The sequence below is a fragment of the Tachysurus fulvidraco genome, chromosome 13 (genome assembly GCF_022655615.1).
Source record: "Tachysurus fulvidraco isolate hzauxx_2018 chromosome 13, HZAU_PFXX_2.0, whole genome shotgun sequence".
In the NCBI taxonomy this organism is placed as follows: domain Eukaryota; kingdom Metazoa; phylum Chordata; class Actinopteri; order Siluriformes; family Bagridae; genus Tachysurus; species Tachysurus fulvidraco.
Window position 1 is genome coordinate 24,826,829 of NC_062530.1, and position 23,434 is coordinate 24,850,262.

The 23,434-nt window shown below is 40.8% G+C and overlaps 2 protein-coding genes across 2 annotated transcripts; both read left to right on the top strand.

Annotated features, from left to right (window-relative positions):
• Nucleotides 1-2,287: 2,287 nt before the first annotated feature.
• Nucleotides 2,288-10,346, top strand: LOC113652528 (extracellular calcium-sensing receptor-like). The gene is made up of 8 exons (XM_027161641.2): nt 2,288-2,373; nt 2,581-2,662; nt 6,511-6,662; nt 6,778-7,066; nt 7,875-8,624; nt 8,711-8,938; nt 9,144-9,267; nt 9,433-10,346. The coding sequence occupies exons 1-8, from the start codon at nt 2,288-2,290 to the stop codon at nt 10,344-10,346; spliced, it is 2,625 nt and encodes an 874-aa protein (XP_027017442.2).
• Nucleotides 10,347-18,755: 8,409 nt separating this feature from the next.
• Nucleotides 18,756-23,116, top strand: LOC113652529 (extracellular calcium-sensing receptor-like). The gene is made up of 7 exons (XM_027161642.2): nt 18,756-18,883; nt 19,462-19,623; nt 19,757-20,045; nt 20,667-21,416; nt 21,507-21,734; nt 21,914-22,037; nt 22,203-23,116. Exons 1-7 carry the CDS (start codon nt 18,756-18,758, stop codon nt 23,114-23,116), a joined length of 2,595 nt encoding a protein of 864 aa, XP_027017443.1.
• The last annotated feature ends 318 nt before the right edge of the window (nt 23,117-23,434 follow it).

Below are 23,434 nucleotides of genomic sequence, written 5' to 3' on the forward strand. Positions count from 1 at the left end.
AGTAGTTGGAGGCAGGCCCCGAGAAAAGAGAGACTGCAGGAAATATAGCACTGTACCGACCAGGTAGTGAACTGGATCCTGACAGTGTTCATTACACCAGAGGCAAAAAAGCCTCTACTTCAGAGTGTATAGCTTCCTAGTGGAGGGAGCCCTAGCATTCAGTAGAGTTTTGGTCACCTCAATTGAGAGTCCTGCCTCTAGGAACTGGTCCCTCTATGGGGCCAGACCCAAAGCTTCCACATCTTGGGGCGGGGGTGTAGGATTGCCCCCTGCACCTGAGAGAGGAAATCCTCCCTAACGGTAAACTCCATGGAGTGCCGTTCAGGAGGGAGGCCATGAACCAACTCAAGAGGGCCAACGAGGGGCAACTAGGAGTAGGTTGACCCGGTCGTGGCACACTCTGGCTATGGCTTGAGGGAGCAGAGCTATTAGGGGGAAGGTGCACAGACGGAGCCTCAGCCATGTCCATACCAATTTTGCTCCACCACATTGGGGGTGGAGACGTCACTCCCCAGGCCTCAGCACCTGCCTCGAAAGGAAGTCTGCCTCCCGATTTACATGCCCTGGGATGAAAATCGCTCTCAGCGAAAGGAACCTGGTCTCTGCCCAGAACAGAATCTGCTGTGCCAACCTAAAATGGGGGCACAAATGCAGAGCACCCTGATGATTGACTTGGGGAACCACCACAGTGCTGCCTGTCCGTACTAAGACATGGCAGCCCCAGAGGCATGGAAGAAAGTGTTAGAAACACAGCCCTCGTCTCCAGGCAGTTTATGTGCCATAAGAGATAAGGGCCCTCCCATAGACCCTGGGCAGGACGGCCATCCTAGGTCGCTCCCCAGCCCAAAAGTGAGGCGTCCGTCAAAAGAGTCCTGCGACGGTGACATGCCCCTAGAGTGGGTCCCAAGGCCAGAAACCAAGGTCTTTTCCACATAAGAAGGGTACGAAGCCCACAGCGCATAACCCTTATAACCCTGAGGGGATTTCTGTGAGGATGAAAGCGACAGAGAGTGACAGAGAGGCCTCGGCCTAGCCGAATAGCTTTCACTGCTGACAATATGGAAACCATCCGAGCGGGAGACAGATGTGCCCGCATCGTGGTGGAGTCCCAAACTAGCCTCAGAAAGGTGCTTCTCTGAAAAGGAGAAAGCACACATTTCTGGGTCCAACCTGAGGCCTAGAGACCTCATATGGGCAAGAACAGCATCTCGATGACTGGCCGCCATAGCCTTCGACTGGGCTAGGTGCTAGGGCAGTGTCCATGCACTTTGAAAACGTGTGTGGAGAAAGGGCTAGGCCAAAAGGAAGAACACAATACTGGTACGCTCCGCCCCAAAGTAAGGAACTTCCTGTGCTCTGGCAGAATGAATGCCTATGTGAAAATAAGCGTGCTCAAGGTTGATCGTTTTTGGACCTGATCTGGGACACCATAACCTTGAGCGTGAGCATCTTGAACCCGTAAGTCTTCAGAGTACAGTTCAGAGCCCGCAGGTCCAAAATCGGACGCAGCCCCCCGTCCCTCTTGGGAAAAATTAAATATCTGCTGTAAAGATGGAGTCCTGCCCTGGGAGGGGAACATGCTCTATGGCCCCTTTCCTCAGGAGTGAGAGAAGTTCCTCTTAGAGGAACACCGCCTGGGCAGCACACCCTGGAAGCTCAGAGGATGGGAGGAGAACTGGATCCTGTAGTCTTTTTCTACGGCACCCAGGACCCACTGAGAGACCCCTGGCAGAAGTTTCCATGCTGCCTGGCTGTCTGACAGTGGTGTCAACCTTGCACAGACCTCACGGTTGCCCTGAAACTGGCAGGTGTTAACCCAGGGAGATCTGTGCAAGGAAGAGGAGCAGGCACAGACCCCACTGCTCCTTGAAACGCCGGAGGCAGTAGGGAAGCCTGAACACGGCCAAATGGCATTTTACCTCCTGGTGCCTGTTGATGACAGTAAACACTGCATCGCAGAACAAGCCCTGAGGTTACACCCGGGCATCCATGAGAGAGGACATATCATCAGCTTTAATATTAGTTAAAATGAGGTGCCTCTCTGTGGCAACAAGGTGCCTCTCCGTGGCAACAAGCACAGCCATTGCATGGCCTATGGAGCAGGCCGTCTGCTTTGTAGCACCGAGCGCAACGTCCGAGGCTCGGTGGAGCTCAGATACCACCTGAAGTCAGGTTTCCTCTGTGCTGGGATGTAGGTGAGATATAGCCTGTAAGCATCTCTTCAATCAGAGGCATCACCACATACCGTGGCTGAATAGTCAATATAGAGAAATAATACACGCTGAAAATGGAATTCTTCAAGACCTCGACCCCTCTGCATGGAGGTCTGGGAAAAATGGCAGCTGCCCACGTGAAGGTGGCCTGCGGCCTGAAGTCAGAAAGTGGTCGTCTAGCTTATAACGGACGACACTTTCTTCCTCTTCAGGCCAATCTAATTTTAGCCTAGACAGCGCGTGTCACCGCCTCGAGCAGCTCCTTGAATGCAGCTGATTGTGTCAGCTATTCAGAGGGAAAGAGAAAGGGAAAACCCGTCTCTTTCTCCATATTTGCTAACTAAACCTGCAATCCCCATGACCAAAGCCGTTGTGCCGACTCGGTGGACGCGGACCCGAACAACGAGGTGCAGCCGAAGCTGAAAAATACAGCCAGGCGGGATCGGAGAGTATGCAGAGTGAATCCCTTACATTGCACGCAGCCGGCTCCCTCGAGAGCCCACTGGGCATGCCCCTCTCCCAAACAAACACCTAGCTTTCTCTAAAATATATATTTTTCTCTCCTTGTACTAGACAGACAGGACAAACAATTGACACACATACCCAGAAAGCTTCCTGAGGACAAAGACGCTGGAGTAGTGTGACGTAGATACCCTTATATGGACTTGCTGGTACGTAATCACTCCGTTACATGTCCTTCCCGAGCCATTAAAATGGTGTGTGTGCACACAAAGCTTCAGACACAACTTCCTCACAGAAGCATTTCCATAGCATCAGCACTGATGCAACGTCGAGTTCCCTCGAAAGAGAACTGCCTCTTCATCATGTCCAATGCTTCTTCATAAAATCTAGCAGCATGTATCATGTCAAGGCCTACCTGCATACCTTTGAGTGAGTTGGTTCTGCTATGAATAGAACATGGATAACTGGGCCTGCATACCTGATCCCTTCCACTCTGGGTAGGACCAATTCATAGGCTCCAAATTTGCATTCTTGCCAGTAGAGGCTACCATCTATGTTGTGCTCAAAAGAGAAATCATAGTGCATCGTAGCCAGATTCCCAAAACCCTGACAGACTCAGATGGTCACCTTGCCACATAGTGCTAATAGATGGCTTCAGCCTGAACAGGATATGGCTAAGGAAGTTGTTATGGAACTGGTGATTGTCTACATCTTGACTAGAAGGCCATAGAGATATGAGGTCCCAACACCCCCAGAGAGAAGCTGGAGTCCCTCAAGTATGCAGTGGCCACCCTGGAGATCTGGAGATGACAAGCAAGCATGAAACGAGCTGGGAATTCTCACATGACACCCAACCTTAGGTAAAGCAGGTACAACAATGGCCCCATCAAGAAAAAGCCCATTGTGACTGAGTCAGGCCCTCTAAGCCCACAATAAGCTGATAAGCCCTGGTAAACTGGCTAATGCCCAGAGCAAATTTGGATGCTTGAACCTGAACAGAGAGTCCAAACTCAGAACTCCCTGATTGATATACAAAACCGATTGCAAAAAAGTTGGGACACTGTACAAATTGTGAATAAAAAAGGAATGCAATAATTTTAAAATCGTATAAACTTAAATTTTATTCACAATAGAATATAGATAACATATCAAATGTTATAAAAAGTGAGACATTTTGACATGTCATGCCAAATATTGGCTCATTTTTATTTCATGAGAGCTACACATTCCAAAAAAGTTTGGACAGGTAGCAATAAGAGGCCGGAAAAGTTAAATGTGCATATAATGAAGAGCTGGAGGACAGGGTTGCAATTTATTAGGTCAATTGGCAACATGATTGGGTATAAAAAAGAGAAGTCAAGATGGGCAGAGGATCACCCATTCCCCCAATGCTGTGGTGAAAAATAGTTGAGCAATATCAGAAACGAGTTTCTCAGAGAAAATCATTGTTAACAGTGTACATATATAAATAAAAAAGTGCAGAGTTTGTGCTTTGGGTGAGAACTTGAGGTGAGGTGGTGGATGAGCTTAGCTGAAGCAATTCAGATGGGACAAAGCAATTGGACCCAAAGATTGAACAAATAGTGAGGGTGTGAATGGTGTGACCCTTAAATGGCTTACAAAAGTATTGACAACAAAGATAAGTGACCTTGATTTCTGCAACCCATCCTTCATGCACCCCACCCAGTTAAGATCCATATACTGTAAATGGGGATCTCTGATATGGTCACAACAGTTCTGGTCCTTACCAATCACAGATCAAACTGTCTAATACAAGACAATATTTAAAACATGCTTAAAGAACAGGGCAGGGACAAAATACCAGATATCACAAAATTTATTGAATATAATATAATAAAGATGGCTCAGAACTCACATGGATAGCTTGCAAACTGTGATTTAATTTCGAAGGAACTCGACACTGCATCAGGGCTACAATATGGGAACGCTTCTTTGAGGAAGCTTCTTTGTTTTTAGGAAGTGCTCTGTGTATGTTGGTGCATATTGTCTGTCTTATTGTCTAAGACTAGGACAAAGGAATATAGTATATGAAGACTAGGGTCTTTTCTTTTTTATCATGGAACGAACAATCATCTCTGGAGGAAGACAATCGCATGAATTATGAGCGGTTGCTTTTCGCAATCTCTGCTCTCGCTGGCTGCATTCCATGCTGGTGTTCTGTGCCTGTCAAGACAGTCACGTCAGCTTCGGTCATGGAGGTTGCAGGTTAAGTTATTGGAAAACGAATGAGAGATGGGTGAGCCCTTTTCTCGTCCCATCCACTGACTCTGATATCTTTACTTCAACCCTGGGAGCTCACATTGATTGGCTGTACTATAATGAATGACTCTCAATGTACTCTCAATCTCTGCTCTCGCTGGCTGCATCCCGGCTGGAGTTCCACGTCTAGTTGATTTCTACTGAAACGTGTGTGGAAGCATTATTATTATTTCTACATCAGACTCTGAGAAGCTTGATGTCAGTAATGAGGAGCAAGCAGCAGTCAGATTGCCACCGCATTCTCTGGTGTTTGACTAGCTCCTGGAGGTGATCACATGTGCTGTTAATAAGCTTAGCTTAGACTAGTCCTTTGAAAGGTTAGTGTTGGCCTTCTTATTCTCCTAAGCCTTCTACAGAAGGCCTACAATCCTGTAGGTTAAGCCTGTGTGTTGCTGCACACAATCACAGATTTGCAGGCATTCCAAGCTGACCTGCTAAAGTAGCTTACCTGTGGTCAGAAGGAATCCTATTGCCCGATGGCTGAACATGGTTTCCAATGATGCCCTTTTACGGCCATCTCTACAGCTGTCTACCCCACCACCTCATGTGAGTCGGGTTTTAGCTATAACCACCCATTCTTCTTATGTGGGACCATATCAGGACTTTTACAACCAGAATTAGGTGGCAGAACCATCAGGCAAGAGGAGACCTAAGGGATGTCATCTTCAGACACCACTTCCTCAAAGAAGCATTCCCATAGCATCAGCCCTGACTCTTCTCAGGGAACTGGGTTACATAAGTAACCTGGAGTAGTTTTTTTCATAGCAAAGTTTATATGCATAAATAGTAATGAAGCAAAACTCAGTTGAGGGCTTGTTCCAGTAGTCTGAAAAGGATTTGTTTGTGTTGGATGTTATGCTATCTTTGTAAGGAAACTTTGTCTCCACCAAGATATAAATACGTACCACCTGTTTTAATATTAAAATGTGTATATTTACATTTAATGCATTTAGCAGACTCCCTTATCCAGAGTGACTTACAGCTGAGCAACTGAGGGTTAAAAGACTTGCTCAGGCATCCAGCAGTGGCAGCTTGGTGGACCTGGGGCTCGAACCCCTGACCTTCCGATCAGTAGCCCAACACCTTAACCACTGAGCTACCACATCCCAAATATATAAGTATAGAAGTGATAAAATCTGATTTTTCAGAAAGCAACTACTTATAGGCTTCTACATAGGAGCAATATGACAGGCATTCACATAAAGGCTAGTGATCACCCAAATGATTAAATGAACACACAGACTGGCCACACTGTTTGACAGCTGATGCAGCCCCAGCATATACAAAGCAACAATAGTGGCTAAAAATATTTTTGAGGTCTTTGTTGAATTAATTAATTAATAAAAGAAATAACTGAAAGTGGCAGGCTGCATCATGTATTTCAGTGACATCACAAATCTCACCACCTCTCTGATTTGTCCAACCCAAATTGTCATACCCAGAAGACCCAGAGCATGTCAATAAATATATCATGAAGAAATCCTTTAAAGGGTAATGCAGCAAAAGCGATGTGATGTTATTCCTAATACTACTCTTTGCTCTTACCCTGACAAAGGGAGAATATTGCCATATTCTGGAAAACCCATCTATTCCTCTGCTATCTAAAGATGGAGATGTGATAATTGGAGCAATATTTACAATACATCGTGGTACAGAGATGCAGTCATTGACATACACTGAAAAACCTCAACCTTTAATCTGCAATAGGTTTGTTTTTTTGGACACTTTAACATAATTGTGATTATCGGAATTCTAGAATTTAGTTTTTTGAAATAATTTGCATTTCTGAATTTTATAATTTTACTTTTCATTTCATTTGTAGCTTTGACCTACGTGAATTACGCCATACTCAGGCTATGATTTTTGCCATTGAAGAAATCAACAGAAGCAACAACTTGCTCCCAAATATCACAGTTGGTTACAGGATTTATGACAGCTGTCGCTCAGGTTTGTTATCTATGAAAGCAGCCATGGCTTTGATGAACGGTCAGAACATGACAGCAGATGGTGCCTGCTTTGGACAAGCAGTAGTACAAGCCATCATAGGAGAATCAGAGTCTACTCCTACTGTAGCACTCACAAAAACTACAGGACCATTTCAGATCCCAGTGGTAAGGTTTAATGGTTTTAATTATTGTTTAATAACAATGGGTTTTACAGACTTAAATATGCATATGAGATTATCTTTATTAACAAAGAAATTTAAAGTCATTATATATTCATTTTTGTTCTGTTTGTTAAATATCAGTCCCCAGATCTGTGGCTCTTTGAATTAGATTTGAGACAAATTTTATGAGTAGGTAAATTATAATAATCATGTTTACTTTTTCTCAAACGTAAATGTGTGTGTGTGTATATATATATATATATATATATATATATATATATATATATATATATATATATATATATATATATATATATATTCCATTTTGAACAGCATATATTACTCATAAGCAAATTGGTGCTGTGTAGATTTTTGGATGTTTTACCCTGTATGATGTGGTTTCTTTAGGGTTTCCCATTTCCACCCGCTGTCCATAAATATGCAGACAAGCAAAATGTCTACACTAAATTGTTCCTTTGTGTTAAACAGTGTTTGCATGCTGTAACAGGGTGTTTGCATTATGGGCAGTGTTTCCAGGATTAACTCAGGGAACCAGACCAGGATTGAGTTGTAAATCAATCAATTTTTCCTATCATCATTATTTGCCTGAGAATACAAGAGGAAATGTCATACATCATATACATCATATCATACATTATAAGATTTTACTTTATAACACTTGATTTTGTGTTCTTCTGTTTGTCTACTGTATCTGTCTTGTGCATAATTATCTCTTGGTACAACTTTTGTTGTAGGATGCACAGAAAAGCAAACAGGCATTAATTATTGTTTACCTGTCTTTCTTCCTTCAGGTAAGCCATGCTGCTACATGTGAATGTCTAAGTAACATAAAAGAGTACCCATCTTTCTTCAGGACCATACTTAGTGACTACTACTATGGTAGAGCTCTGGCATATTTGGTCAAGCACTTTGGTTGGACTTGGGTGGGAGCTGTGAACAGTGATAATGATTATGGAAACAGTGGAATTGCTATTTTTATGAAAGCAGCCAAAGAGGAGGGAATATGTGTTGAGTATTCTGAGAAGTTTGACCGGTCAGTTCCTTCTAAAATGAAAAAAATTGCTGATATTATTAAGAAAGGCACAGCCAAAGTAATCATTGTATTTCTCGCCACCTTTGATATAACCATTTTAGTAGAACAACTCAATGTAAATAATCTCACTGGCTACCAAATCATTGGTATGTCATGGATTTTTGCTGGTGGCCTAGAAACACAAGCAAGTGTTAATATACTGGGTGGAGCTATTGGATTTGATATGGGAAAACTGAAAATTGCTGGGTTTGCTGACTATGCTCTCAATGGATTTTGGCAAAAAGATTTTCCATGCTTGGATAAAGATGGAAAGGTTTCTCAGACTGAAAGCTACTGCAGCAAATATGAAGAGATGATTCAATTTAAAAATTATAATAAAGATTTATCAGAACTGAGATTTACAAATAATGTCTACAATGCAGTTTATGCTGTGGCACATTCACTACACAGCCTGTTGGGATGCACAGAAAAGAGCTGTGAGAAAAACAAAACAATACAATCATGGCAGGTAACACAAAGAATAAAAGCAAAACAGGCAATACCAATGACTGACATTATCCTGGTATTTATACCTGTTTTCTTTTCAAACTGAAGGTTGTTGAATCTCTAAAAAAGTTAAATTTTACCACTAAACTAGGAGACCATATTTTGTTCGACAACACTGGGGCAATGGCTGCAAAGTTTGATGTGTTGAACTGGCAACGAGGGATCAATGGAGAAGTGGTGTTTAAGGTTGTGGGCTATTATGATGCCTCTCTGCCAGCTGGACAGCAATTTGTACTAAATCATGAAGATATAGTCTGGGCTGGAGAGAAAAGAGAGGTGAATACAGTATATTAGTAATATATAATCTTAACTGTAATAAATACATAAAGAAAGAAATAGATCTCTTTAATTTTTTGTTCAATCTCCCATTGATTCTACATGATTCAATAGTGCTTCGTTAAATTGCAAAACATTTAATCATTGCATGAACAGATACAACTTTATTATTCCAAGGTTGTAGCCAAGATATATTGTATTTTAGAAGCCAAGGTCTGTGTGCAGTGAGAGCTGTCCTCCAGGAACCAGGAAAGCAGCACAGAAAGGAAGGCCTGTCTGCTGCTATGACTGTATACCATGTGCAGAAGGAGAGATCAGTAACCAGACAGGTAATTTCAGCATAACCAAGTTACAAAGAGTATTTGTCAATTGTACATTCTGTATACTCCTTTTATTATTTAAGATACAGTTCCTCTATAATAATATTAATAAATAAATCCTTCAGATGAAATATATTTCCCTTCCTAATGATGATAACCATAATTATTTTTCAGATTCAAATAACTGTGAGCAGTGTCCAGAAGAATTTTGGTCTAATGCTCTCAAAGATAAATGTGTTTTAAAGGTTGTAGAGTTTCTTTCATTTACAGAGGATATGGGGATAATACTGGTGTTTTTTTCCTTGCTTGGAGCCGTATTGACTGTGTTAGTAGCTATTTTATTTCTTATAGAAAAAGACACTCCCATTGTTAAAGCCAACAACTCTGAGCTGAGCTTCCTGCTGCTGTTCTCTCTGACTCTGTGCTTCCTCTGTTCACTTACTTTCATTGGTCAGCCCTCTGAGTGGTCCTGTATGCTGCGACACACAGCATTTGGGATCACCTTTGTCCTCTGTATCTCCTGTGTTCTCGGGAAAACAGTAGTGGTGTTAATGGCCTTTAGGGCTACACTTCCAGGAAGTAATGTCATGAAATGGTTTGGGCCTCTACAGCAGAGACTTAGTGTACTTGCCTTCACTCTCATACAGGTTCTTATCTGTGTACTTTGGTTAACAGTTTCTCCTCCTTTCCCATACAAAAACATGAACTACTACAAGGAAAAGATCATATTAGAATGTAGTTTGGGCTCAGCTATTGGATTCTGGGCTGTGTTGGGGTATATAGGAGTTCTTGCTTTGTTGTGTTTTGTTTTAGCTTTTCTAGCTAGGAAGCTGCCTGATCATTTTAATGAAGCTAAATTTATCACATTCAGCATACTTATATTCTGTGCAGTTTGGTTCACTTTTATTCCAGCTTATGTGAGTTCACCTGGAAAATTCACTGTAGCTGTGGAGATATTTGCTATTCTGGCCTCCAGTTTTGCTCTGCTATTCTGTATATTTACACCTAAATGTTATATTATTCTGTTTAAACCTGAACTGAACACAAAGAAAAATATGATTGGAAAACCAACATCTAAATCATTCTAAGAAACAAACTTTTCTGCCATTTGTATTGTCTTGGAGACATAATTAATAAAATTCTATTCATAAAATGTCTAATATACTTATATGCATGCTTGGGACCTGATTAAACTATCGCATAAAAATCTGAATTGTGTCTTATTTCAGTCCATAGAACTATATTCTGTGCAGCAACATGCATGTTTGTAATCATGGATCTAATACAATTATAGGCACAAACAATTTGTGATGTGTCAATGTCCATGAATAAAAGAAAAAGAGTGCTTGTTCCAGTGCACATTAGCACAAACCAACAATCCTGCAAATAATACAGATATAATGATGGAACTGAGAATAAACTTCACAAACAAAATATGGTTGTTCTAGGTGATGAATTTTCTTTTAAATTTAATCTTCTATGGTCTCCATCAGATCACTAGGACAGTGTAGACTGGTAGATAAAACCATAAGCGAAAGACTAGGCGAAACTCAAGCAATTTAGCCAATATGCTTATTCATTTGTTATTCAGATATTCACCCCACAAACCTCTTATGGACCCTTACAATCACTGCAATTCCTCTCTTAGACTGCCTCTGCTTACATTTACATTTACAGCATTTGGCAGATGCCCTTATCCAGAGCGACGTACATAAGTGCTTAAATCTCTCACATTGAATACATCAATGCTGGTTCACTAGGTTACATACTTAAGATACCATGAGTTTAAAACATTTGTTCAAAGTTACAATGAAAAAGTGTCAAAAGTTTTTTTTTGTTTTTTTTTTTAAATGCAAAAGATAAGGAAAGAAGTGCTAGTTGAAGTGTTTCCTGAATAAGTAGGTCTTCAACCGCCGCTTGAAAATAGCCAGTGACTCAGCTGTCCAGACCTCTAGGGGACGTTCATTCCACCACCTTGGTGCCAGAACAGAGAAGAGTCTTGTAATATACTTGCCTCTTACTCTGAGAGATGGTGGAACCAGTCGAGCAGTGCTGGTAGATTGGAGGTTGCGGGGTGCAGTGCGAGGAATGATGAGGGCTTTGAGGTAAGAGGGAGCTGGTCCATTTTTGGCTTTGTAGGCCAGCATCAGTGTTTTGAATCGGATGCGTGCAGCTACGGGAAGCCAGTGGAGGGATCGCAGCAGCGGGGTGATATGCGAGAACTTTGGCAGGTTGAAAACAAGCCGGGCAGCTGCATTTTGGATCATTTGCAGAGGACGGATTGCGTTCATAGGTAGACCTGCCAGCAGTGCATTGCAGTAATCCAGTCTAGAAATGACAAGAGACTGAACAAGTACCTGAGCAGTCTGTGTGGACAAAAATGGACGAATCCTTCTAATGTTGTAGAGAAGAAACCGACATGAGCAAGTCACATTAGCAACATGAGAGGAAAAGGATAGTTGATTGTCCATGGTTACCCCAAGGTTACTTCATTCCCAGTACTGTACCTCTTCATGAAACTTAACAGCATGTAAAATGTCAAGGCCTACCTGCAGACCTTTGAGAGAGTCGGATTCAGCAATGAATGGAACAAGGAGATCTGGGTCTGCATACTTGATTCCTTCTACTCTGGGTAGGACCAATTCATAGGGTCCAAATTTGTGTTCTTGCCAGTAGAGGCTGCCATCTATGTGTTGCTTAAGAGAGAGATCATAGTGCATTGTGGCCAGATTCCCAGCACACTAACAGGCTCAGATGGACACTTTGCTGCATAGTACTAAGAGGTGGCTTCAGCCTGAACAGCATATAAGGAAGTTGTTAAAGAACTGATGATGCACCATTTCATGAGAACTCTGTCACTGGATGACCAGGTGTCCAGCTGACTAAGCCAGACCTCTAGCCCCACAATAATCTGACAAGCCTTGGTAAACCTCCTGTTCCCATAATTTGACATCACCCAATGCAACCACTTCCTCTGTCAAGGTGAAATGAAGACTTCTTAGAATACGGGAGCTCAGTGACCCTGGTCTGTCCAGCTATCCAGAACTGATGTAGCTGTTTAAGCAGTTTGCTGACATTTTTCTTCTACCTCTCTCTTGCAGCCTTAGCTTCTGCAATGGCTTTGGACTACCTGGTACAATGGCTGGGAAAATCTCACTTATTATACACACTAGACCTGACAATAGGATTTTAGCAGGTTTCCTGAGCCTCTGAGACAAAGCCCAGCCTCAACCATCAGCACCCCTGCCAGTACCAGGTTCTCCCCTTTGGCATACATGGAATCCCAGCAACAATTCAGTGTCTGATGGACTTCATCCTGAGACCCCATGGACAGATTGTCACACTTTGACAATGTCATCATCCACTCCCCCACCTGGCCAGGCAAACAGAGCTCCAGAATGTTCAAATGATGAGGAGGTAGCTAAAGTGATTAAGGCCCAGGGTTGTTGATTGTAAGGTTAGAGCACAAGCTCAGAGCAAATAGCTTAACCCTCTCTGATAACCCTCTGATAGCCTCTTAACCAGGGGAGCTGTATCATGTGCTCTGATATGCTCAGAACTTGGGATATACAATGAAAGAATTTCACTGTGTAAATGTGAGAATAATAAAGGCCATTTTTATTCTAATGGCCAAACCACACAAGTCAGCTGGACCAAGGGGACTGAGAACCATCCTGCCACAACAATTTGAAGGGGAGGACCACACAATCCTGTCCCTAACCTGGAAGCTAAACCCCACTAAATAAAGTTTGAACCGCATGAAAAAGAAGCCCTTGCAATAAAGTGGGCTATCAATGGCCACTATTACAATGACTGACCACTCATACAACTATGCACTGGATGGTGCGGGGTAAGAATGGCAATATCTGGGTAACTGAATGGTTAATTTCAGGGCCTTTCTTTCATGGTGCAACACAGTGCAGCGATCTTCCAATGAAATGCCCTGTTGTGTAGATATGCCCTGTGGCCCATACATCCAGCAGCAGTAGGCTCAGAGCTAAAGGAGGAGATCATATAACACACAGCAAAAACATGCTTCTGACATAACTGCCACCTAGGTACTGAATGGACAGCACCATTTCAACAGACATCATGATGTAGATAGCAAAAAAAAGACTTGGATATCCTTGTGCAGTAGTCTTTATTGTAGATACACAATGAAACGAGTCAGAGCATACTAGCACGGGCGCTGCAGTCATCAACATTTTAGGGGGCAGTCCCATCAGATAGGTGACAATCAGAACATGAATGGATGTAACAGCCCCACACCAGATCCTGGAATCTCACCCTTAATCCCATTAACATAAGAGTCTTTCTCAGACCCCTTCATTAACATAGAAACGAGTTCACCTCTAATGCTTGGCATTCCTTCTTGACTCGGACCTTGAATCAAATGGCTACCTTAAACAATGAGACAAATGGCACAAAGAGACAAATGATAACCTGAGTTACCTTGCCCCTTTCCTTTCATATAAATGAGATACAGGAACCACAAGTCTAATGTAAAGTTTGAATTTAACTAGCATTGTAACTTGATTTTGCTTCTACATGATACACAGAAAATATCCTAGAACTAAAAGGAAATAAAACATTGACAAACTTATTTTCCCAAAGTGGGATGGCAGAAAAACTGACTGCTGGCAGCCGAGTGTGACAGCAAATAATCACCCTTGAGCAAAAGCAGGGACATTATATAAGGGCACAGCAGACATGTAGAATAAGCACTTTCCTAAGCTTTATATTACACAAAAGTCAGTGTTTACATTCCCTATAGCAGCCCATTGCTCTACCTTGTTAAACACTACCTTAGACATCAGCCATCAGAGACTTTCTGAATATATATGTAATTCAACATTCTTCAGGTAACTGTGTAAATTGTATATTGTACTGTATATTGTTAAATAGTTATATTACACTTTAATTCACACCTTTTTCATGTATATATACAGTACATATTTATCTGATACTGTATATCTCCACAGCTAACTATAATTACCTATGCAATCCTTGACAATGAGGTCTAGGAGCAATATCTGGTCCTCTATTGATGAGTAAACACATTCAAAAAATACAACAATGCAAACAGATTTGACACATAGTTTAGCAGCACATGCAAGTAACACTGTTCCCTGTGAAGGGATTGAGATGCTGCATCATGGCTATGTGAACGCTTCATTGATAAAGTGAAGCTCTGTGTGCACAAACATCAATTTATTGGCTTGAAGCAGTCCTTATTGGGCACAGCAATTGCAGACTTTCCTGTTCTGAAAACACATGGGCAGAGGACAAAAGGCCTGCAAAATTAACAGAAAACTCTCCATCTTTGGCACCTTTGGTACATATCCCTCACTGTGGTGTCAGATAGCCTCGGATATGCCAGGGTTAAATTCTAATCTTTATGGTTAGAAATTTCTCAATGAGAGGCTTAGGTCCCAGGAGGGGAGGCACAGTCTAGAGAATGGCCTCAGCCACTGTGCAAAAAATGAGAGACCAGAGGGTGCCTACCTGAGGAGGCCCTGAAGGAAGGTTAGTTGTTCGCAGCAATAGCAGCCACATAGACTTTGGACAGTCCTCTGAGATAGGCAAGACTGCAAAAACTCCAGCACTATACCAACAGGGCACTGCACTGGCTCCTGATGGTGTTAATTACACCAGAGGTGAAAAAGCCTCCACTTTATAGTGTACAGCATTCTAGTCAAGGGGGCTCTACCATTCAGCAGAGTCTCTACTACCTCAGATGAGAGGCTTGCCAATAGGAACTGGTCCCCTCACGGCCAAACCTAGAGCTTCCACATCTCGGGTGGAGTTTTAGGATTGCCCTCTGCACCTGAGAGAGGAGGTCCTTCCTGACAGGAATCCCTCAAGGAGTGCTGTCTAGGACAGAGATTGTTTAGGCAAACAAAATTTGAGTGGGTCACTGAGGAGCCACTAGATAAAGGTGTACTCAAACGTGGCACACTTTGACAGAGCAGAGTTACTGGGGGTAAGGTGCAGTTAGAGCCAAAGCCATGTCCCTAAAATGGGACCCAAGGTCAAGAACTGGGGTCTCTTCCCATAGAGAGAAAGGTGAAATGGAATGAAGTTATAAGATACACATGCCTGAATCATTCACAAGAGCTTTGCCACAGTCATAATCAGAAGACTAAACAAAAGTATGAAATTCCAATAAGCAAAGTGAACTAAACCAAACTAAAAGAGAGAAACATAAAAGAAGGAGAGAAAGACAAAAGGAGAAAAAACAATTGCAAATGGATGAAAATATCCTTAAACTAGAAAAATTGGTTAGTGAATTGAAGGATTTAAACTTCTAAACAGGGGGGCACGGTGGCTTAGTGGTTAGCACGTTTGCCTCACACCTCCAGGGTTGTGGGTTCGATTCCCGCCTCCGCCTTGTATGTGTTGAGTTTGCATGTTCTCCCTGTGCCTTGGGGGTTTCCATGCATGGTAGGTTGATTGGCATCTCTGTAAAATTGTCCGTAGTGTGTGAGTGAATAAGAGTGTGTGTGTGCCCTGCGATGGTGTATAGTGCCTTGATGTCCAATGACACCTGAGATAGGCACAGGGTTTCCGTGACCCGAGGAAGTTCGGATAAGCGGTAGAAAATGAATGAAACTCCTAAACAAGAAGATGAACAACTGCTGAAATCGACTGAGGAACAGACATTGTAACTAGACATTTGGACTTCATAAGACTGAAAAATATTTTTATTCATTTTTTTGAACATTTTTCTTTACCTATTAAACATGTATTATTTTACAATAGTATACTACTGTATTAAGCTTCACACACATATAGTGATGTTTGCTTTTGAGGCGAGGTTCTAGACAAGAACACAGCGACCTGTTAGTGACCTTTACTGAAACTGCAAGTACAAGCAATATGTAACCACAGCTTAGCAGATGCAGTAATTAACTGCACATCTATACCCATATATGGCTCTCTTTTTTTGGCAGTGAGAGCCGATGTGGAAAGAGAGGTTGATGTAATTAAAGACCCTATGCCTAGTAGTCACAGTGAGAAAAGTGTATAAAAGCTCATCTGGAAAAATATTGTGTGTGCATTCTATTGTAGGCAAGCTCAGTGTGTGTTACACTCAGTCATTGCTTATTTAGTGTGCATCAGAAAACAAATGCAGGCATACACTTTCTTACTATCTTTGCATTTTTAAATACTTTTACTTATTCTAAAATTGTTTGACTATTTTTTTATTTGTTGATTAAAATTGTATTAATTATTTGTAATTTTCTTTTATTTTTTGCGTTACATATATTACACACATTTATCTGTATTACATTGCTTTTAATAAAAATAAGGCCTCCCATTGTGAGAACCCTAAATAGACAAGAAGGTCTAAGTCTGACTCCTTCATCTAAAGCAGTGGTCCCCATCCTTTTTTTCGCTGTGGACCGGTCAATGTTTGATAATTTTACTGCGGCCCGCTGGGGGTGGGGTGGCGGCTATACAATTAAATTAAAATTAATTATTTTAATTTAATTGTATTTAAACATGCCTTTTTAACTCACTACAATGCTAAATCAATTTCTTTGCAACGAGACTGGGATAATAGGAGACAATGACACCCGAAGTGTGTTGTTTATGTCCAGTTTACTCCCTCGTTTTGTTTTGGTTGCTGTCACTGCAGAAAACCCCGCTTCACACAGATAGCATGTCAGAAATGGCAATAGGGATTTAAGTGCTGTGATGGCAATCTCAGGGTATTCTGCCATGACTTTAATCCAGATCACCGGCAGAGTTTCTAACTTTCTATCGACGTCTGTTTCGTACTCATTTTTGCTCATTTGTGGGTTAAATTTGAGCAAACACAATATACACGTACACCGAGCACTGTTGAACATGAGAAAGTTCCGGTGAACAAAGAGAAGAGAGATATACACCTTCTCTCCACCAAAGCTACAACCCCACTGCCGCTTGCAGCCGCTCAGATCCAGACATCACCTAAACTCAGCCCGATATTACGATATTTTGCACATGCGCGGTATTGGTGCGGCTTTAGGTGACGTCTCTCAGCTCCCGGTTAACCTCTCATCCATGCAAAGTCGCACAAACCCGAGAGAAATACACCACAGTAAATAAAGTGGAAATAATTTAATGTTCCTTGGGCGGCCCGGTACCATTTGCCCGGGGGTTGGGGACCACTGATCTAAAGATTCAAACAATAGGTTGGGTAGAAGAACTTGAAGAGGATCCTTTGTTAGAAGACAGAGGGACTTTGAAGGACAACCCATGTCAAGGTAAGACCAACTTTGATAGTTGATCTTGTGATTTTAAACTAACCCATGCAATCTAGGACACATTCCTTAGTGGGACTGTGGAAGGGTTTCCTACACAATCTGAAAACAAGTGTCACAAAGGGACATGTATGTCAGTATAAATTACTTCATTCCATATAAGGGTATGAAGCCTGTGTCATGTAACCCTTATGACCCTAAGGTGATGCCTGAATGGAAGAAAGATCAAACCTCTGAGCCAGAGCTGGAACAGCCAAAGAAATTTTGACCTAGCCAAATAGCTTTCTCTGCTGACAGGATGGAAGCCACCAGGGCAGAAGACAGGAGGTAAAAAATTTTATTCTTCAGGCCTGAAGAAGACCCAACAGGGTCGAAACGTTGCTTTTTAATTCATTAATAAAGATGGGAGTTTAAAAAGTGTTGCGGACTTTACAAATTTTTTACTTTAACAGTTTCTTTTGTCCTGCACCTGCCAGAAGGTGGGATGTGCACACAATTACTGATTTAACAGAAAACAGGAGGTGACAATCTTTTGTCCTGCACCTGCCAGAAGGTGGGATGTGCACACAATTACTGATTTAACAGAAGACAGGAGGTGACAATCTTTGAAACACAAGGATCAGTTGTGCAGATGCAGGACTGGATAAAGGAAGGGCAGGAATAATACATGTGATATAAAAAAACAAATACAAAGGCACATGGCACAGATAAACAAAGCCTGCCAGAATGTCCCCCTGGTGTTCAGGCAGGGAATAGGCATAGCCATACCTGACAAGCAGAGTTTGTGCTATGGGTGAGGAGTTGTCCTTCATGCACCCCACCCAGAGTAAAGATCCATATGCATGAGGATTACTGACAGGGTCACAACCATAAAATCTAAGACAACATTTAAAGTGCTCAAAGAACAGCAAAGGGGCAAAATACCAGATATCACAAAATTCATTGAAGACAAAACATAAATACAGATGTTTCAGAACTCACAAAAATAGTTTGCGAACTGTGATGTTTCATAGATAAATATAAATACATGTGCTTTAAATAGCAAATAAGCAAAACTCCAGTAGTCTGGAAAGGATATGTCTGTGTTGGATGATACAATATCCTTGTAAGGAAACTTTGTTTCCACAAAGATATAAATACTTACCACCGGTTTTTGTAATGTACAGAAGACAATGAACAAACAGATGAAATCAAAACCAGTGTTTATTGATAGTTCAGGTCTAAGGTAAAGATGCAAAGCTTTTAGACATGGTGAAGGATGCTCCGACGCTCAATAAGGAGTTGAATCTGGTAACATGCAGATCAGGATCTGGAACCGCTACTGAGAAAAACAATGAGAGAGTCGAGTTAGTAAGCATAGCATACGAGACTGGACGGTGAATGAAGGTGAGAGCGTGGCTTAAATAGTCTGTGAGCAATTAGTGTTGAGTGACACCAGGTGATGATTAACAGAACTCCGGTGATTGACATCTGAAGGAAGTGTGGTGAGAACCTGGCGTATCCGTGACAGTTTTAGTATTAAAATGTGTATAGAAGTGATATGTGATTTTTCTGAAAGTGAATACTTATAGGCTTTGACATATAAGCAATATGACAGGAATTTGCCTAAAGATTACTTATCACACAAATGATTAAATGAACACACAGATTGGCCACACTTTTTGACAGCTCATGCAGGCCCAGAATATGCAAACCAACAATAGTGGCTGAAAATATAATTTGAGTTCTTTATTGAATTAATTACAGAAATAACTGAAAGTTGCAGGCAGAATCCTGTCTTTCAGTGACATCACAAATCTCACCACCTCTCTGATTGTCCAACCCAAACTGTCATACCCAGAAGACCCAGAGCATGTCAATAAATATATCATGAAGATATCCTTTTGAGAGTAATGCAGCAAAAGAAGTGCAAACACTTTGCAATGATATTCCTTGCACTACTCTTTTCTCTTAGCCTGGCAAAGGGAGAATATTGCCATATTCTGGAAAACCCATCAAATCCTCTGCTATCTAAACATGGAGATGTGATAATTGGAGCTATATTTACAATACATCGTGGTACAGAGATGCAGTTATTGACATACACTGAAAAACCTCAACCTTTAATCTGCAATAGGTTTGTTGTAATGGACAATTTAACCTGATTGTGATTGTGTGGAATCTAGAAATTTGTGCTTTGAAATAATTTGCATTTCTCAATTTTATAACTTTACTTTTCATTTTATTGAAATTTTCATGTATATTTGTAGCTTTGACCTACGTGAATTACGCCATACTCAGGCTATGATTTTTGCCATTGAAGAAATCAACAAAAGCAACACCCTGCTACCAAATATCACAGTTGGTTACAGGATTTATGACAGCTGTCGCTCAGGTTTGTTATCTATGAAAGCAGCCATGGCTTTGATAAATGGCCAGGACATGACAGCAGATGGTGCCTGTTCTGGACAAGCAGTAGTAAAAGCTATCATAGGAGAATCAGAGTCTACTCCTACTATAGTACTCACAAAATCTACAGGACCATTTCAGATCCCAGTGGTAAGGAGTAATGGTTTTAATTATTGTTTAATAACAATGTATTTTACAGACCTAAACATGCATATAAGATGATCTTTATTAAAAAAGAAATTTCACGTCATTATATATTTATATTTTGTCCTTTTTGCAAATATCAATCCCCAGAGCTAATGCTCTTTGAATTAGATTTGAAATTCATTTCTCATAAATAGTTAAATTATGATAATCATGTTTACTATTCCTCAAATGTAAATGTTTATGCAATATATTCTATTGTTTACGTGGGTTAATATCAATGTAAAGTTTTGCATGTTTTAACCTTGTTTACTGGGGTTTCTCCAATTCCACCCACTGTCCATTAACATGCAGACAAGCAAAATGTCAACATTAAGTTGTCTATTTGAATATTATGCACAATGTTTCCAGGACTAGCTCTCTACCCATCAATACTACCATCAGTATTTGCCTAAATATAGAAGAGAAAATATTGTGCCTCATAAACAAGATTTTAATTTAATTTTCCTGCTTTTGAGTTGTTCCATTTATCTGTCAGAACAGATTCTCTTGGTAGAGAACTTTTAGAGTAATATGCACAGAAACGCAAACGGGGCTTAATTATTTTTACCTGTCTTTTTTTTTCAGGTAAGCCATGCTGCCACATGTGAATGTCTGAGCAACATAAAAGAGTACCCATATTTCTTCAGGACCGTACGCAGTGACTACTACTACGGTAGAGCTCTGGCATATTTGGTCAAGCACTTTGGCTGGACTTGGGTGGGAGCATTGAACAGTGATAATGATTATGGAAACACTGGAATTGCTGTTTTTCTGAAAGCAGCCAAAGATGAGGGAATATGTGTTGAGTATTCTGAGAAGTTTGACCGCTCAGTTCCATCTAAAATGAAAAAAACTGCTGATATTATTAAGAAAGGCACAGCCAAAGTAATCATTGTATTTCTATCCTCCTTTGATATGAACATTCTAATAGAACAACTTATTGTATATAATCTCACTGGCTACCAAATCATTGGTGTTACATGGATTTTTGCTGGTGGACTAGCAACACCAGCAAGTTTTACTGTACTAGGTGGATCTATTGGATTTGATGTGGGAAAACTGAAAATTGCTGGGTTTGCTGACTATGCTCTCAATGGATTTTGGCAAAAAGATTTCCCTTGCTTGGATAAAGATGGAAAGGTTTCTCAGACTGAACGCTACTGCAGAAAATATGAAGAGATGATTCAGATTAAAAATTACAGTAAAGATTTATCAGAACTGAGATATACAAATAATGTCTACAATGCAGTTTATGCTGTGGCCCATTCTCTGCACAGCCTGTTGGGATGCACAGAAAAGAGCTGTGAGAAAAACAAAACAATACAATCATGGCAGGTAATATAAAGAAGAGAACAAAACCGGCAATACCAATGACTGACATTATCCTTGTATTAATACCTGGTTTTTTTTTTTTCAAATCTGAAGGTTGTTGAGTCTCTAAAAAAGTTAAATTTTACCACTAAAATAGGTGATCATATTTTGTTCGACAACCCTGGGGCAATGGCTGCAAAATATGATGTGTTGAACTGGCAACGAGGGCTCAATGGAGAAGTGGTGTTCAAGGTTGTGGGCTACTATGATTCCTCTTTGCCAGCTGGAGAGCAATTTGTACTAAATCATGAAGATATAATCTGGGCTGGAGAGAAGAGAGAGGTGAATACAGTATTTAAAAAAATACAGTGTTAAATAAATAAACAAATAAATAAATGCCTTTATATTTTGTTCTATATCCCACTCTTTCTACAAGATTTCATTATTTAACATTCAATTATGGCATAAAAAGATACAGTCTTATTATTCCAATATTGTAGCCAAATTGTATTGTATTTTAGAAGCCGAGGTCTGTGTGCAGTGAGAGCTGTCCTCCAGGAACCAGGAAAGCTGCACAGAAAGGAAGGCCTGTCTGCTGCTATGACTGTATACCATGTGCAGAAGGAGAGATCAGTAACAAGACAGGTAATTTCAGCCTCAACAAGTTTCAAAGAATATTTGTTAATTGTACATTCTGTATCCTTCTTTTATTATTTAAGATACAGTTCCTCTATCATGGCATTAATAAATAAATCCTTCAGATAAAATATATTTCCCTTCCTAATGATGATAACCATAATTATTTTGCAGATTCAAATAACTGTGAGCAGTGTCCAGGAGAATATTGGTCTAATGTTCTCAAAGATAAATGTGTTTTAAAGGTTGTAGAGTTTCTTTCATTTACAGAGGATATGGGGATAATACTGGTATTTTTTTCCTTGCTTGGAGCTACATTAACTGTGTTAGTAGCTATTTTATTTCTTATAGAAAAAGACACTCCCATTGTTAAAGCCAACAACTCTGAGCTGAGCTTCCTGCTGCTGTTCTCTCTGACTCTGTGCTTTCTCTGTTCACTTACTTTCATTGGTCAGCCATCTGAGTGGTCCTGTATGCTGCGCCACACAGCGTTTGGGATCACCTTTGTCCTCTGTATCTCCTGTGTTCTGGGGAAAACAGTAGTGGTGTTAATGGCCTTTAGGGCTACTCTTCCAGGAAGTAATGTCATGAAATGGTTTGGGCCTCTACAGCAGAGACTTAGTGTACTTGCCTTCACTCTCATACAGGTTCTTATCTGTGTACTTTGGTTAACAGTTTCTCCTCCTTTCCCCTATAAAAACATGAACTACTACAAGGAAAAGATCATATTAGAATGTAGCTTGGGCTCAGCTATTGGATTCTGGGCTGTGTTGGGGTATATAGGAGTTCTTGCTTTCTTGTGCTTTGTTTTAGCTTTTCTAGCTAGGAAGCTGCCTGATAATTTTAATGAAGCTAAGTTTATTACATTCAGCATTCTGATATTCTGTGCAGTTTGGATCACTTTTATTCCAGCTTATGTGAGTTCACCTGGAAAATTCACTGTAGCTGTGGAGATATTTGCTATTCTGGCCTCCAGTTTTGCTTTACTATTCTGTATATTTACACCTAAATGTTATATTATTCTGTTTAAACCTGAACTGAACACAAAGAAAAATCTGATGGGGAAACCGACATCTAAATCACTCTAAGAAACAAACAGCTCAACCATATGCATTGTCATTTTTGCTGAAGAATGTTTGAACTTCGAGACATACTTAATTTATTTAAATTTAATATATATATGCTTGGGACCTGATTAAACTAATCATGCAAAAATCTGAATTGCGTTTTATTTCTGTCCATAGAAATATATTCTGTGTTCAGCAACAAGCATGTTTGTAATCATGGGTCTAGAACAATTATCTCATTGGCACAAATAATTTGTGATGTGTCAATGTCCATGAAAAAGGTTATGAGTGCTTCTTCCGGTGCACTTTAGCAGACACCAACAATCCTGCAAATAAATA